Raw genomic sequence first — 14,045 nt, 5'->3', positions numbered from 1 at the left:
AGGTGACACTGTTGTGTCTGTGTCACAGAGGAATCTTTACATCTCCTCAGAAATGGATACAGAATATCAAGACTGTCAGTCAGGACACTTTATGAATCTACATGACTGATGCTGCAAATATTCTATCTTAAATAATGTATAAAAGTATTATATACATATATATTAATTTGAAATACATTTAATATCTTCTAATATTCACAGAGATGTCCAGTACTCTCTATTAGATTTACTTACACCAGAAGGAGTTTTGAATTCAGAGGGTGCAGTATTACAAATTACTGATTTGAACCTTTTTTTTTAAGTTAAAAGAAAGAGGTAGGAAAGAATTAATCAGAGCCACCACACTCACAGACCTTCCTGCCCACCTTTATATAATTTTGCTTGCATTAAAGCAAAGATCCCAGCAAAGCACAAGTGAGTGGTGAGCTCAAAACGAGGGTTTGTAGCTACAAACGCTTCAATTATTCAAGTACATGCAGTTTTAATGATTTAACTATATCTCAAGATGATTTTTTTCCCCCCATTTCTTAGCTGCTGGCTGATCTGGAAAACAGCCCAATGTTTGCAGATGACCTTGAGTGTCAGAAACTTCTCATGGAGGCCATGAAGTATCACCTGCTGCCAGAGAGACGCTCCATGATGCAGAGCCCTCGAACCAAGCCCAGGAAATCCACAGTGGGTGCCCTTTATGCTGTGGGAGGCATGGATGCCACTAAAGGTGAGCCCACAAGTTCGTTTGATTGGATTAATTAACTCCATTGCAGGCACCCAGGGAATAGATGGCATTTATTTCAATATTTCCCACAGGAAAATAGAAATTTAAGGGTGAAAAAGGAGAAAAAGCAAATCAGAGAACAGAATCTTATGTATCAGAAGTTCTGTCTTCTTGCAAGAATTATATTTGTAAACAATACACTTATATTCAGGTGCAGACTAAAGAAGTTTGATTCATATGGTGATTTTAAAAATTAAACTTAGCATGAAAAATAGTTGAATTTACAAATCAGAAGAAAAAGTAAATATTTAAAATGTTTCAAGATTTGTTTAATATCGAACTTTGTGGTCTATATTCTGACAAAGTAAAAAAGCTAAGGTTTCAAAGAAGCAGAAAAATAAAACCAAAAAGCATCACTGAAATACAGAGAATGCTTATAAGTCCTTATAATAACATTTCAGGTGGATTTGTATTTTTCATGGAAGCAGCTTTTTTTCAGGACTTCATACACAGGCTTTTTTTTCAGGTTTGTAGTCAAAAGTTAATTATCATAAATATATTCCAGTTTCTCTGATTTGATTTCCACAACTGCAACCAGGTTACAGTTTTAAACATTGCACTGTTCTATTTAGGAGGCAGAATATTAAATCATTTTCTCCAGGAACCTCAACTTCAAACCCACAGCTTGGAGCCAGAGAACTCTAATTAGTTTAAAGTCTAGCGACTTGCTGCACAGAATTACTTTTAGCTGTGTGGGTTCACTTTTAATAGAATCACAGAGAAGATAATCCATTTCATGGTTTACAAAAAGCTGCTGACGACTGATTTTTTGCCAGTGTGAGAGACCTTGCAGAGCTGCCTCCCTATCTCTGTGCAATCAAATCAAGAGCAGAGCACACGTTCATCACCAGCACAACATGAAAACACTCATTCCTGGGACAATTTAGCAAATTGGAGTTAATCTGTTGCAATTAAGTAGATTCATTAGCGATACTGGGTATTTATGAATTATATCAGACAAGCAGGTGATCTTTAAACAATCTTCCCCTAAAATAAGGAATACAATTTTCTTCCTGGCAAAGGTTATGCAAAGAAAGGGCTATTTCAGTCAACATCTGCCCTTCCTGCTGGTGCCTCTCTTACTTCTCACCTTGGAGTGAAGCCAATTGTTTGAACTTTTGCCTTTTGATGGGTAAGAAGAGCAGCACTTCCTCTGCTCCCTGCTGTCCTCCTCAGCTCTGACTCAGATCTGGAGCCTGGGCTGGGTTGGGAGATAAAGAAACAGCAGAAAGAGACCAGGATGCACTGGAGGAGCAGCTCTGGGTAGGGATATCTCCCACCCCTGCCAGTAACACCATGCCTGTGATAAAGGCAGACACCAGGCAATGCCACATTTGCCTTTGTGCTTATCTCAGGTGGAAAACGAAGACACATCTCAAATCCCAATGATCAAAAGAAGATCAAAGAAATGCTTTTGGGCTGGAATTCTGAAAAAAAAAAAACAAAACGGGAATGTGCCTAAACCACGTTCGGTTTTGTGACTTTCAAATCTTCCAGCCTCTGTAAAAATCACAGCCCACGGGGTATGTCTGAACATACTTAAACCTGACTGCATTTTCCCTGTGTTTTAGTTAGTGTGAGACATTTCCTTTGAAGTGGAGAACTTTGGGGCACTCACATATTAGCATAGAATAAATGAGAAAGAATCAAAGCAAAGAGCAGCAAACAGAATAACAAGATGGAAAGAGCAGGCAAGGAAACCCAGCTGCTGTCAATAAAGGGGAGAAAGCAGAATTTCTGTCTTTTATTGCAGATGGAGCTGGTAGTTTCTTTCCCAACCTATGCATGTGGAAAACTATATAGATAAAAGATAGCATGAAATAAACTCTTATTTCACTGAATTTCTGGAGTACAACAGATGATCTCTAACAGATCTCTAAACCAAATCCTATCTTTCTTTTCTGCTTTATTGCATGGTTGCTTTCCTGTTGTAAAAAAGAATTTCTTAGCCACAAACTGACTGTTGTTATCTTTAAAACACCACTTATCTGGTCTCAAATCCCAGTCAAGGAACAAGAAATCAGCTCCGTTTTGCTCATCTGGTTGCATTTGACTGAGCTGAATTTGAGTTCCAGGGTGCACTGGCAGTTCTGCCTTGGATGTGACTGAGCTGTGCCCTCGCTGTGCTGAGCAGCTCTCAGAGGAGCAATTATGGCTCTGAGTGATGCTGGGAGCCAGGGTGTGGAGGAGTGACAGTGCTGAGAGGCAGAGAGCTCGTGCCTTATGGAGAGTTTCAGTAAAAACGTTACAGGAGGTGCAGTGACCCGAAAGAAATGGGAAATGTGGCTGCTGCACAGGTGAGCCTCGGGAGATACCTGTGGGACCCAGGTGTGCACTCACACACTGCCCTGTCCTCTGCCTGACTCCATCCTAAAAGGGAAAATACCCACAGGATTCCTGAAGATGTTTGTCCAGCTCCTCAGACAGCTACACAGAGTCTGGTTTTAAAATTGCAAATACTTTAGGCACAAACATGGTTAAAGAGTAGATTGTTGTGAGGCACTCTATTCATAAGGAATATAAAGAAACCCCAAAACAAACCCACAAACTCCCTACTCTCATAGTATTTAGGGAACAGATTTAACCTACCTCCAAAATTTGCAGTGCTATAAAAATTGCCACAATTTAATCCTCCATTTCTTGCCACCAGTACATTCTCATAGACATTCTCATAGACTTGCCAATCGTGTCTGTAATTAATGCAGCTTTCTCACTAGCTTCACACCAGAACTGAAGTTCACAGCAAAACCTCACACACAGCGTTCCAATATTTGATAATTTAACCACGTTTTGAGCTGGCTGCTGGGTACTGCTCCCTCCATGGCTGTCCCTGCTTTTCACAGGCACCACCACAATTGAGAAATACGACCTCAGGACCAACAGCTGGATCCAAATCGGGACCATGAACGGCCGGCGGCTGCAGTTTGGGGTGGCAGTGATTGACAACAAGCTCTACATCGTGGGGGGCAGGGATGGCCTCAAAACCTCCAACATTGTCGAGTGCTTCAACCCTGTCACCAAGGCTTGGACTGTGATGCCCCCGATGTCAACACACAGGCACGGCCTGGGTAAGAGGGGCTCTGCCTCTGCTAATGCCTCCCAGCTCACACAGAGGTTTCATTCACCCAAGAAAAATTCTGTTTCACTGCTGAGAAAACTTCTGGCAGCATTCAGTAACACGCAGAGATATTGGCAGGAGACATTGTTCAAAGAGAGATTTGCCTATTGCCATCATTTTATGATTTTATTACTATTTGCCTAACTAGTGCTGGTCTTCCAGAGTTAATTTTGCTTGTAGGAAATTCCAAAATATAAGCTAGAGTTTAGATAATCAACTCTTCACATGATTCAACGGTCGAGGGATACATTTACAATACAATAACAACCTGATTTTATTTTTTTCTTTTTATAAATTATGAATTAAGCCCAGAGGTATCAATCACCTCTGCAATTCAGATCAGGGCATTACCCACACTGAAGAATTCAGTGCATGGAAATAAGTACAACTTCACCAGTTCTAATGTTGTAATTACAAGTTTTACAGAGCTCTGCCATGGCTTAGTATCTGTGGGTTTTCCACTGCAAAATAATCCTTAATATTATTCACACTGAAGGAATAATGTGAATATGAAATCTAGAATTTATTTCCAGAACTATAAAAAATAAGGCCAAGTTTACAGATGAGTAGATTGTAATAGAGGGAATATGATGATTCCTGAACAATTTATATATCTCAGACCTTATGAGAAAGCTGGCTTCTCTTAAGTTACAGAAACAGGTATTGCTTGAAATCATCACTAAGTTCAAATGACATGGAATTTGAACTTTTATTTTTCAATTTTTTTTTCAAATTTCAAACTTTTCTTTTTCAAATGACATGGAATTTGAACTTTTATTTTTATGCTAATAGAGGAAGATTAATCCAGAATAATTTGGCAAACCACTGTGGCCTAGGTCACCTTCTCCACTGCTTGGCAGAGAAAGGGTAATGTAGGGTTCTTACCAGCTAGAGCACACAATTTATGAAACCAAATACCAGTAGGTGGCAAAGGGGAAGAAGACCAAACAGATGAAATAATTTTCATTGAAATCTTTATAATTCCTGACTGCAGGGGCATAATTCTGCACGACAAGTAGGTCACAGCCATAAATCTGAGTGCCCAAAGTTTGGCTTCAATCTGTGCCTGGTTGGCCAAGCTGCCTCACACTCGCAGCCCCTGTTACCTTCAGGGAGATTCTATGGAGAGCTGGTGCTTTTGAAGAAATCAGGCCATGTATATTTAGGCCTGAAACACAGATTTAGAAAACTTTTAAGCAGCTGGATTGAAACATTTTTTCCTCACCTAACAAAGGGAGCAAAGAGCAGCAGCAGCTCCCAAAGGGAAGGTACCAAAGCCCTTCTCTGGAGAAGCACAATGATCCAGGATTTGTCCACACAGAGCTTTGCAGTGACAGCCAAGCTGGCTCTCCTGTGCCTCAAGGACAGCAGACAGGAGCCAGCTCTTATCCAAAAAGCATTAAAATGTTGTGGTGCTACAGCTGGGAAGGACAGCCAGCTACCCACCCACCCAGGCTTCGTGCTGGCAGCACTACAGAGCTTCAGCTGGCTCAGAATTAGGAGAGGTTGTTGGTTTGGGCATATTTTTCATTGCCTGACTCAAGTTTTGCCTTTTTGTAGCAGAATAACATCGTTTCCCAGTTAGGGGCTCAAATTTGTTTCAGAGCAAGGTCGCCAGAAGTGAAAGAGATAAAACTGCAAGAAGAGAATATCAGAACTAAAGCAGCTTTCCTCTAATCTTTTGGCAAAAGATAATGGTTATTTAGCAGAACACTGTATGTGAAGTGCTTGTTTATCTTTATTTATTCTTCCAAATGAAAAGGCAGCTTTCAGATCACTTAATTCCAGCTGAAATTGCTTATCTGCACACGGGGAATTAACGCACGGAACAAATGCACCGCTGGCCACTGAAACCAAGAGATAATTTGTCCCTAATTCTCTTTCTCAAGGAGTGGCAATGCTGGAAGGACCGATGTATGCAGTCGGGGGCCACGATGGGTGGAGTTACCTGAACACAGTGGAGCGCTGGGACCCGCAGGCACGGCAGTGGAATTACGTGGCCAGCATGTCCACGCCACGCAGCACCGTCGGGGTGGCAGCCCTCAACAGCAAGTATGGAAAACCTCCCTGGGTTGTCATTTCCTTCCTTCCCTGGAAATGCAGCTCCTTGAGTTGTATTATTGCCCTGAATGGCAAGTATGGCACTAGGAAAACCTCCCTGGGTTTTAATTTGCTTCTTTCCCTGGAAATGCAGCTCCTCGAATTGTATTATTGCCCTGAATGGCAAGTATGGTACCAGGAAAATCTCCCTGGGTTTTCATTGGCTTCCTTCCTTGGAAATGCAGCTCCCTGAGTTGTATTATTGCCCTCAACAACAAGTATGGCACCAGGGACATCTCCTTCTGGGTTATTTGCTTCCTTCCTTGCAAATGCAGCTCCTTGAATTGTGTTATTGCCCTGAATGGCGAGTATGGCACTAGGAAAACCTCCCTGGGTTTTCATTGGCTTCCTTCCCTGGAAATGCAGCTCCCTGAGTTGTATTATTGCCCTCAACAACAAATATGGCACCAGGAAAACCTCCCTGGGTTTTAATTTGCTTCTTTCCCTGGAAATGCAGCTCCTTGAGTTGTATTATTGCCCTCAACAGCAAGTCTGGCACCAGGAAAACCTCTCTCTGGGTTATTTGCTTCCTTCCTTGCAAATGCAGCTCCTTGAGTTGTATTTTCTTATGGTTATATTCTTATATATTCTTATATATACATTCTTATTCTTCTCAATATTCTTGGGTATTTTCTTATGCTTTTCTTATGGCTTATGGTTATTAATGACCTCAAGGAGACAAAGAAGAAATATAATCCACAGAAATAAGAAAGGAAAGCCTTTCCTCTGCTGTGTGGTAAACGGATTTCAAACTTGCAGTCAGGTTTTAAACACATTTCAGCCCTGTTAAATTACAGCAATGTGGAAATGGTATTGCATGCACATCAGAATTTCACCTAGAATACAACATATCAGCTACTTTAAAAAATATTCCAAGTTTATGTTTACACTTTAAAATCATTGTGTCTAAATAGATTTAATGTGTATGGAAACAAAGTCTTTCCCTTGTCATACAAATTCACAACCAATTTTTAAAATGTTGAAGGCGTAAGGTGTGTTTAATGGAAAAAGATGAGTTTATTCATTAGGTATGGAATAAATAGCCCCTTATAAATCTTATCCTATCCAGATTTGCTCCGTTCTCCATCTCTTGCTTAAGTGCAAGAAATCAAGTGTTAATGTATTTAAACATTCTGCTAAGATGCTAAAGCCACTCAAGCCCTTTTACATGGCAGCAGACAACTGTGTGGATTTTACAAAAGCCTTGTAAAAGGCCTCAGGGTATGGAGAAAAAGGTTTGAGCCAACATTTCTTGTTAAAACCTGTGTCAGACTCTTAGCAGTTTGTAGGGGCTGGGAACACTCAGTTACACACCTGGAACCTTTGCCACTGGCTTCCCTGATCACTTTGTAAATCCCTGAGAAAGGGCAGGATAAAAAGCAGGAACAAAGATGCCAGCAAAGGGATATTTGGAAATGCAGGCTGGGGGTTTGCATTCATACAAGGCAGGGTTCAAATGGCAGCTCCCAATCCAAGAGAGGCAGAAGTGCCTCTCCAGGGCCCTGCTGTACCTCAGAGGAAATGTTCTCAGCACAAACTGCACCAGAAACTCCTGCTGGTGCCTTCCACAGCAACAACGTGCAGGAAACCACTTTGTCAAAGAGGAAATCAGCCCAATCCCCACTCTGCTCTCAATCATTGCTGATCCAAGCTGTCTCAGCAGGGCTTAAATCACGGCTGTTGGTCTGCTGATGTAATTTCTGGCATACCAGGAGATCAAATGTCCATCACTCAGTGCTACTGCTGGGGTCCAACCAAGAGAATGCCTCTCCTTTTCCTGTTTCCCTAAATCACACCATATTTTTTCCTGTTCAACCCCACCAGAAAAGCCTTTACATTATCTGTGGAGGAACACTTCTGAGCCAATAAATGGTCCATTGAAAACTTCAGTCAATAATGCTATATTTGGTCTTTTCCTTAGAGAATGGGAAACACCACCCTGTTTGTAGACATGTTGTGGAAAACAAAGGATCCCAACCAACCACTTTGTATATTCAGAGATTTCCTTGCCCTGTGAAAGCTGTGTAAACAAGCAGGCTGTATCAGTGGCATGATGTGAAAAGAAATTAAAACAAAGCCTCAAGTTTTGTATGGATCAGGCAACAAACTGCACAACCAAACTCAATTTTATCAAGTGAAAAAAATTAGGAGAGAGAGAGCTGGGGACTTTTTATTATTCTAATGATGGTCAAGAATCTTGTTGGCAAAATATGCCCCAGAGAAGTCTGAAAGCTTTTTGAGTCTCTGGACTAAAACAGGTCCTTCTAAAGGAAAATTCAGCTTATCTGTTTTACTTTATTTACTCTGGGCAAGTCTATGTGTTCCCTAGGTCCCTAATAAGCTGCTCTAAATAAATTCAATTTCATGGCAGAAAACAATAACAAGTTTCTGAAAGGGAGTGGAAAAAGGAGCACACTCAACACCTGAACAAATCTTCTATTACATTCCATCCTAGTCCAGCAGCATCCAAGTTAGCTTGAGACCAGAAAGTTGTTCAAGCTTTGTAAAATTCATTGACAAATAGCCATAACCCCTGATGTTTTTAAACATGGATTACCACAATTTATCCCTAAAAGTTGCCCCAACTTTTTTAACAGGAATTACCACAATTTATTCCTCCAAGTTGCCCCAACATCAGCTGTTTAAATCTCCAGTTGTTTGCTGAGTGCCTTTGGGCTGAACAGACAAGATGACACAGGGTGACACCTTCAGTTCAGCAGATTTTCTTAAATACAAACTCAGAGGAAAATGTATTTAAAATATGTTTTATATTTGCTTTTGATATTCATTCAAGTTATTAAATTAACTGCCCAGGAAAAACTTTTAATGTTATAAGATGTCAAATATTCTGTAACCCTGTCCCAGGGAATGTTACCATATATTTCAAACATATACAGCATCTTTCAATTCAACTCTTTCTATAGCTCACATTTAGAGAACCTGGCATGAATTTTTAAGGTTAATTTTCACATGTGGCTGCTTGAACGTTTCCACTGTGAGTGCAGAACACAACTTCATGTAACACACAAAAGCCTTTGAGCAAAGGAAGTTTCAGAGCACAGCAAATAATGGCTGTAATGACAATTTTAAAGTGAAGTCAGCCAGATAAAATTCTGCTTAGTGGGAGAATAAAGACTGAAATTGTTTTGCTGCTTGTGGGTTGTTATCCCAGGCTGTATGCAGTCGGTGGGCGAGATGGGAGCTCCTGCCTGAAATCCATGGAGTGTTTTGACCCTCACACAAACAAGTGGAGTCTGTGTGCCTCCATGTCCAAGAGGAGAGGAGGGGTTGGTGTGGCCACCTACAATGGGTTTTTGTACGCTGTGGGAGGCCACGATGCTCCTGCCTCCAACCACTGCTCCCGCCTGTCTGACTGTGTAGAGAGGTAAGAAATTATTTGGCTTTTTCTTTTTTTTTTTTTTCTTTTTTTTTTCTTTTCTTTTTTTTCCTCCCTGTTCACATTCCAGGAAGGGATTATAGAATAAATTTTTTTCACAGTCAGAATGTTGTGTTTGTAAAATATATTCTGCCTTTTAAAAATATTTAGAGCAGGAATAACTGATCTCCAATGCTTCTGTGGTAACCAAAGAATTAAACCTCAGCTGCAAATTCCTCCTTTCTGCCTGAGCTACCCAAGAGCCAGGTAAAAGCAACTGAAGCACTGGGACAAATTCAACATGTGACCTTTGCATTTCTCAAGTGCCAGAACTCAGGTTAGCCTGTTTGTGCCATGTACTGTAGGAATTAAATACATCTCAGTTGTTCTTCCAATAATTTGACTAATACTGATTAAAAAAATATATAAGAAATATCACAAAGGCTTGTCGTTTGGGGAAAAGAAAGGAAAATTGAGCGGGTGTTAAACCCTGCTGTGAGTAACAAGGGCCAAATTCTGTTCTCAGGTGGGGTAAAGCAGGAACTACTTGGAATTCACTGCAATTTATATTGGAATAGATCAGAAGAAAAATCAATATTAATTTAAGATGCTGCCATGCATTTCATGTAAGAAACTTAGAGCTACTACACAAGATATTTAACTTCTTTTATAGTAAACTTCTCTGAAAATATTAATTCTGGCAATAAACAGAAAACCAAAAGCTTTACGGAGGAAGAAAATAACATTATATTGAAATTAACTTTGCTGAGTCAACTGGTGGCCATGCTATCATTCCCTCAGGTCCCATTTGTGTTTAAAATGTGTTGATGGCTTAATGTAATTGAAATGGAGAGACTGTGATCGAAAAGTGAAAACAAGGGCATTTTCCATGGTCTTGAAGGCCCCTCTAGTGGCTGAACCGAAAACTGAATCACATCTCAGTTCTACTCATTGCTGCTGTAAGCCTCTACTGAGTGCGACCCAAACAGGAGAAAACATGTGAATATCAGCATTTAAATTTGAAATGTGCCTCCAGCATGCCTTTTTATGAATTTGATGCTCACATTTCCTAGGTATGACCCCAAAACTGATGCCTGGACCACAGTGGCCCCTCTAGTGCGTGAATCAAAAACTGAATCACATCTCAGTTCTACTGAGTGTAACCCAAATAGGAACACAGGAGAAAACAAGAGAATATCAGCAATTTAAATTCGAAATGTGCCTTCAGCGTGCCTTTTTATGAATTTGATCCCCATATTTCCTAGGTATGACCCCAAATAGATGCCTGGATCACAGTGGCCCCTCTAGTGCGTGAATCAAAAACTGAATCACATCCCAGTTCTACTCATTCCTGGTCTAACCCAAACAGCAACACAGGACAAAGCAAGCGAATATCAGCAATTTAAATTTGAAATGTGCCTCTTTCTGAAATTGATGCCCCCATTTCCTAGGTATGACCCCAAGACTGATGCCTGGACCACGGTGGCCCCGCTGAGCGTGCCCAGGGACGCGGTTGGGATCTGTCCCCTGGGGGACCGGCTCTATGCAGTGGGGGGCTACGATGGCCACTCCTACCTGGACACTGTGGAGTCCTACGATGCTCAGAACAACGAGTGGACAGAGGTAAAGGGGACACAGGTGACGGCTCACACATGACAGGGGCTCTTCCTGCAGCTGGGAATAGTTCTGTCCAAACAACCCTAAAATTATCGCTGGTTTGGTGAAAAACGGCGCGTCAGGATGCAGCAGTGCTGTAGGTGGGCTTGGATAAAATATCAGTTTCCTCTCCTGTAAAATAACTTTTCAGACTGGGGGTGGAGGAAATGCATGGGCAACTAAGCCAGATTGCACAATTCACTTTGGGTTTTAAGTGCTTGAATTCACTGTTGAACTGTTGACTCGATTGTCAGCAATACCCTCTTTGCAGGCACCCTCAAACTTTCCTTTTTATGGCCCTCCCCACTGAGAGCAAGAGGAAATTCCTGGACTGCCAAGATCCTTGTGCAGCCACACAGTCGTAGTTTTGGAACATTGGCGTTTTGAACATGTCAAGGGAACAACACCAGGCTACAACCTTATAACTGCTGAATTTTGCAAAAAAACCCCAATCTGCATTTTCATACCTTAGTTAAACCTAATTCTTTTAGTGTTACATCGGTTTGAAGAAACAAATTGCTTTCCTATTAATCTGAAAGTATTGTCCTATGTCTATGTCCTACGCACAGGATGCTACTAAAAATGTTTCCTCCTTTTTCTTTTCCTTGTTCCTTTTCCTTTCCAGGAAGTTCCTGTCAACATTGGCAGGGCTGGAGCATGTGTTGTTGTTGTGAAATTGCCCTGAGGACTGGAAATTATCCTGAAACTGAACTGAGGGGAGTCTCAGAAACCAAGAAATATTTCCAGGACAGTACAGAGTGCACACACCTCAGCAGCCCTCCCTTACAGACAATATTTATCCCTGAGCCATCACACTATTACAGCACAGAAATGTCTTCCTGCATCCCAAAAATCAGAAAACTTTGCAGAAGTGAATTCCTTTATTATGCCTAATACGTAAAATCCAGTAAAATGGTTTAAATGTTTGAATGGTTCAGGTTTATTACAAAAGTGTATCTGTTATTTATAAAATGCAGCAGTGAGAGATGTGTATAAGATTTTGAAAACTTTTTTCCTTTCTATGTTGTCAGGAATGCTAAAGTTTATATAAAAAATATATTTTAAGGAAATTAAAATGACTGTGAAACACCTCCAACAGGGAACTGCACAAAAAGAAATATTTGCTCTTAAATATTACTGTCAACAGAATATTCTCTGCAGAAGCAACTTAATCTCTATATTCAGAAATTAAACTCCTAAATTAACTTTAAAATCAAATAGAGAAGCAGATAATTTTTTTGTTATTTACCATCCAGCACTGCTAGAACTGAATCTCTATTTTTAGCAGTGTATTGAATTGAATAATGCAAGTTAAGTTGATGTAGGGTTAAGGTACCTTTATGCCATTGTGTGCCAGCAGGAAGAAATCTCTTTTGACAAACCATAATGCAAATATAATTTGCAATCATTTTCAGCGCATAGATATGTGATATTTTAATGCTGCTCTGTGTGTCAGGTTATTCATGGATTTCTCTTTGCCCTACTAACCATCTGTCAGTATGTGTTCAACTAATCTGACTATTCTTGGGATAATAACCGTGCATTCAATTTAAAACAATCACGTAATGACATTCCTTGAATATAACTTACAAAATGAAATGTTTATATCATATTGATATGACAATCTTTGAGCTCAGCTGAAGATTACCAGCTTTCTCTCATGTACAGTAGAAATACGGTGAGGAATAAACCACACCCACTGTGTAACATTAGCCACCATTTCTGTAAACACGTTTATGTTCTAGCTGGAATTAGTAGAATGATGAGAATCAAGAACAAACAGGAAAAGGATCACCTGGAAACAGCACATGCATGATATTTTCTTTTTGTGTGCCAATTTCTACTGTTTTGCTTTAATTTCTTTTTTTTTAATGATTTCAAATGCTGAAAGTGTATTCTAGAAAAAAGAATGTATGTAAGATATTCTATGCTGTAAAGCACAATATTTGCTCAGTATCCACCTCAGTGTTTGTTATGTTGTTGTTTTGTCAGTATCAGAAAATTCAGGACAAAGAAAAAAATCTCTGAATGTGTAGGCCAACTTTCCTGATAGAATACTGTGGTTTCAGATTTTAGCAACATGCTATTTTAAAACAAATTTATAGTATTAAACCTATTGAATGCCTCTAAAGAAAAAAATCTCATAAGCATATTTATAAAAAGGACATTTTTAACTTTAAAAATCAATTATGTTTATATATAGCATGCTACATTCAAATAAACTTTACTTTCTCTGCTAAAAACATTTGGACTATATTTTAACAACTTTGTGTTTTTTATTTTACATCCTTTCAAAGCTAGAAGACACAGAAGCATCAATCTCATTTTTGTACTCCAAAAGAACAAAAGATGCACAAAACCCCCCTGACAAGCAAATGGGGAATGAACCCTAAACCAGCTCTTGGGTTCCAGAATTCGCATCAGAGGAAGGAAATATTTTAATTTCCCAGCAGATCAAGAATCTGAAACGAACACAAGGGGCCAAGCACAGACAGAGAATCTGACACTGGGGGTGGGAGGGGGATGCTGTTCCTCTCTCCCTGTCCCACAGGGAAGTTGTCTGATCACCTCCCCACAACATCTTCCTGCAGCAAACACTAATTTTAGACATCAATAATAAAATTCTAACATTTCCCCCTATTCTTTGCCATCCTGAAACATCCAAGTGCAATCTTCTATACGGGTAAGGGTCCTGTGGATGCAGGGAGAGAGAGGGGCACTGCTGCTTTTCACTCAGCTCTAAATCATGCTTTTCTCCTAAAACAGCACACCACTGCTCCCAGTAACCAGTACAGCCTCGAAGGTTTTACTCTTGTTTGGAAAACACTGGTATTGAATGGTCACTTTTAAAATTTCAACATAAAAATGATAAAAAAACCCATGCAACTGATGCCAACGTGTGCAAGAGGGACATCAGGACAGACTGACAGACAGACAATGCCAATGGCCTGGTCCTCTCAGCCTTCCCAGGGAATTGAAGTTTTCTTGAGAAAAAGAAGGCAGAAGCTTCAAGTGAGAGA

At 40.2% G+C, this 14,045-nt stretch overlaps 1 protein-coding gene across 2 annotated transcripts in view; it reads left to right on the top strand.

Moving 5' to 3' along the window:
* The window catches only part of KLHL4 (kelch like family member 4), a 37,660-nt gene extending 24,390 nt beyond the window's left edge, over positions 1-13,270 (top strand). For both annotated transcript variants that reach the window (XM_088173065.1, XM_014888345.2), the window contains exons 7-12: positions 532-718; positions 3,619-3,843; positions 5,783-5,945; positions 9,166-9,378; positions 10,821-10,992; positions 11,651-13,270. In XM_088173065.1, the coding sequence (XP_088029191.1) occupies positions 532-718; positions 3,619-3,843; positions 5,783-5,945; positions 9,166-9,378; positions 10,821-10,992; positions 11,651-11,710 (1,020 nt within the window). In that variant the 3' untranslated portion in view covers positions 11,711-13,270. The remainder of the gene's footprint in view (positions 1-531; positions 719-3,618; positions 3,844-5,782; positions 5,946-9,165; positions 9,379-10,820; positions 10,993-11,650) is intronic.
* The last annotated feature ends 775 nt before the right edge of the window (positions 13,271-14,045 follow it).

This window comes from Sturnus vulgaris, chromosome 14 (genome assembly GCF_052056855.1).
Source record: "Sturnus vulgaris isolate bStuVul1 chromosome 14, bStuVul1.hap1, whole genome shotgun sequence".
Taxonomy (NCBI): domain Eukaryota; kingdom Metazoa; phylum Chordata; class Aves; order Passeriformes; family Sturnidae; genus Sturnus; species Sturnus vulgaris.
Note: the sequence above shows the minus strand (reverse complement) of the source record. Positions and strands in the feature narration are given on the sequence as shown.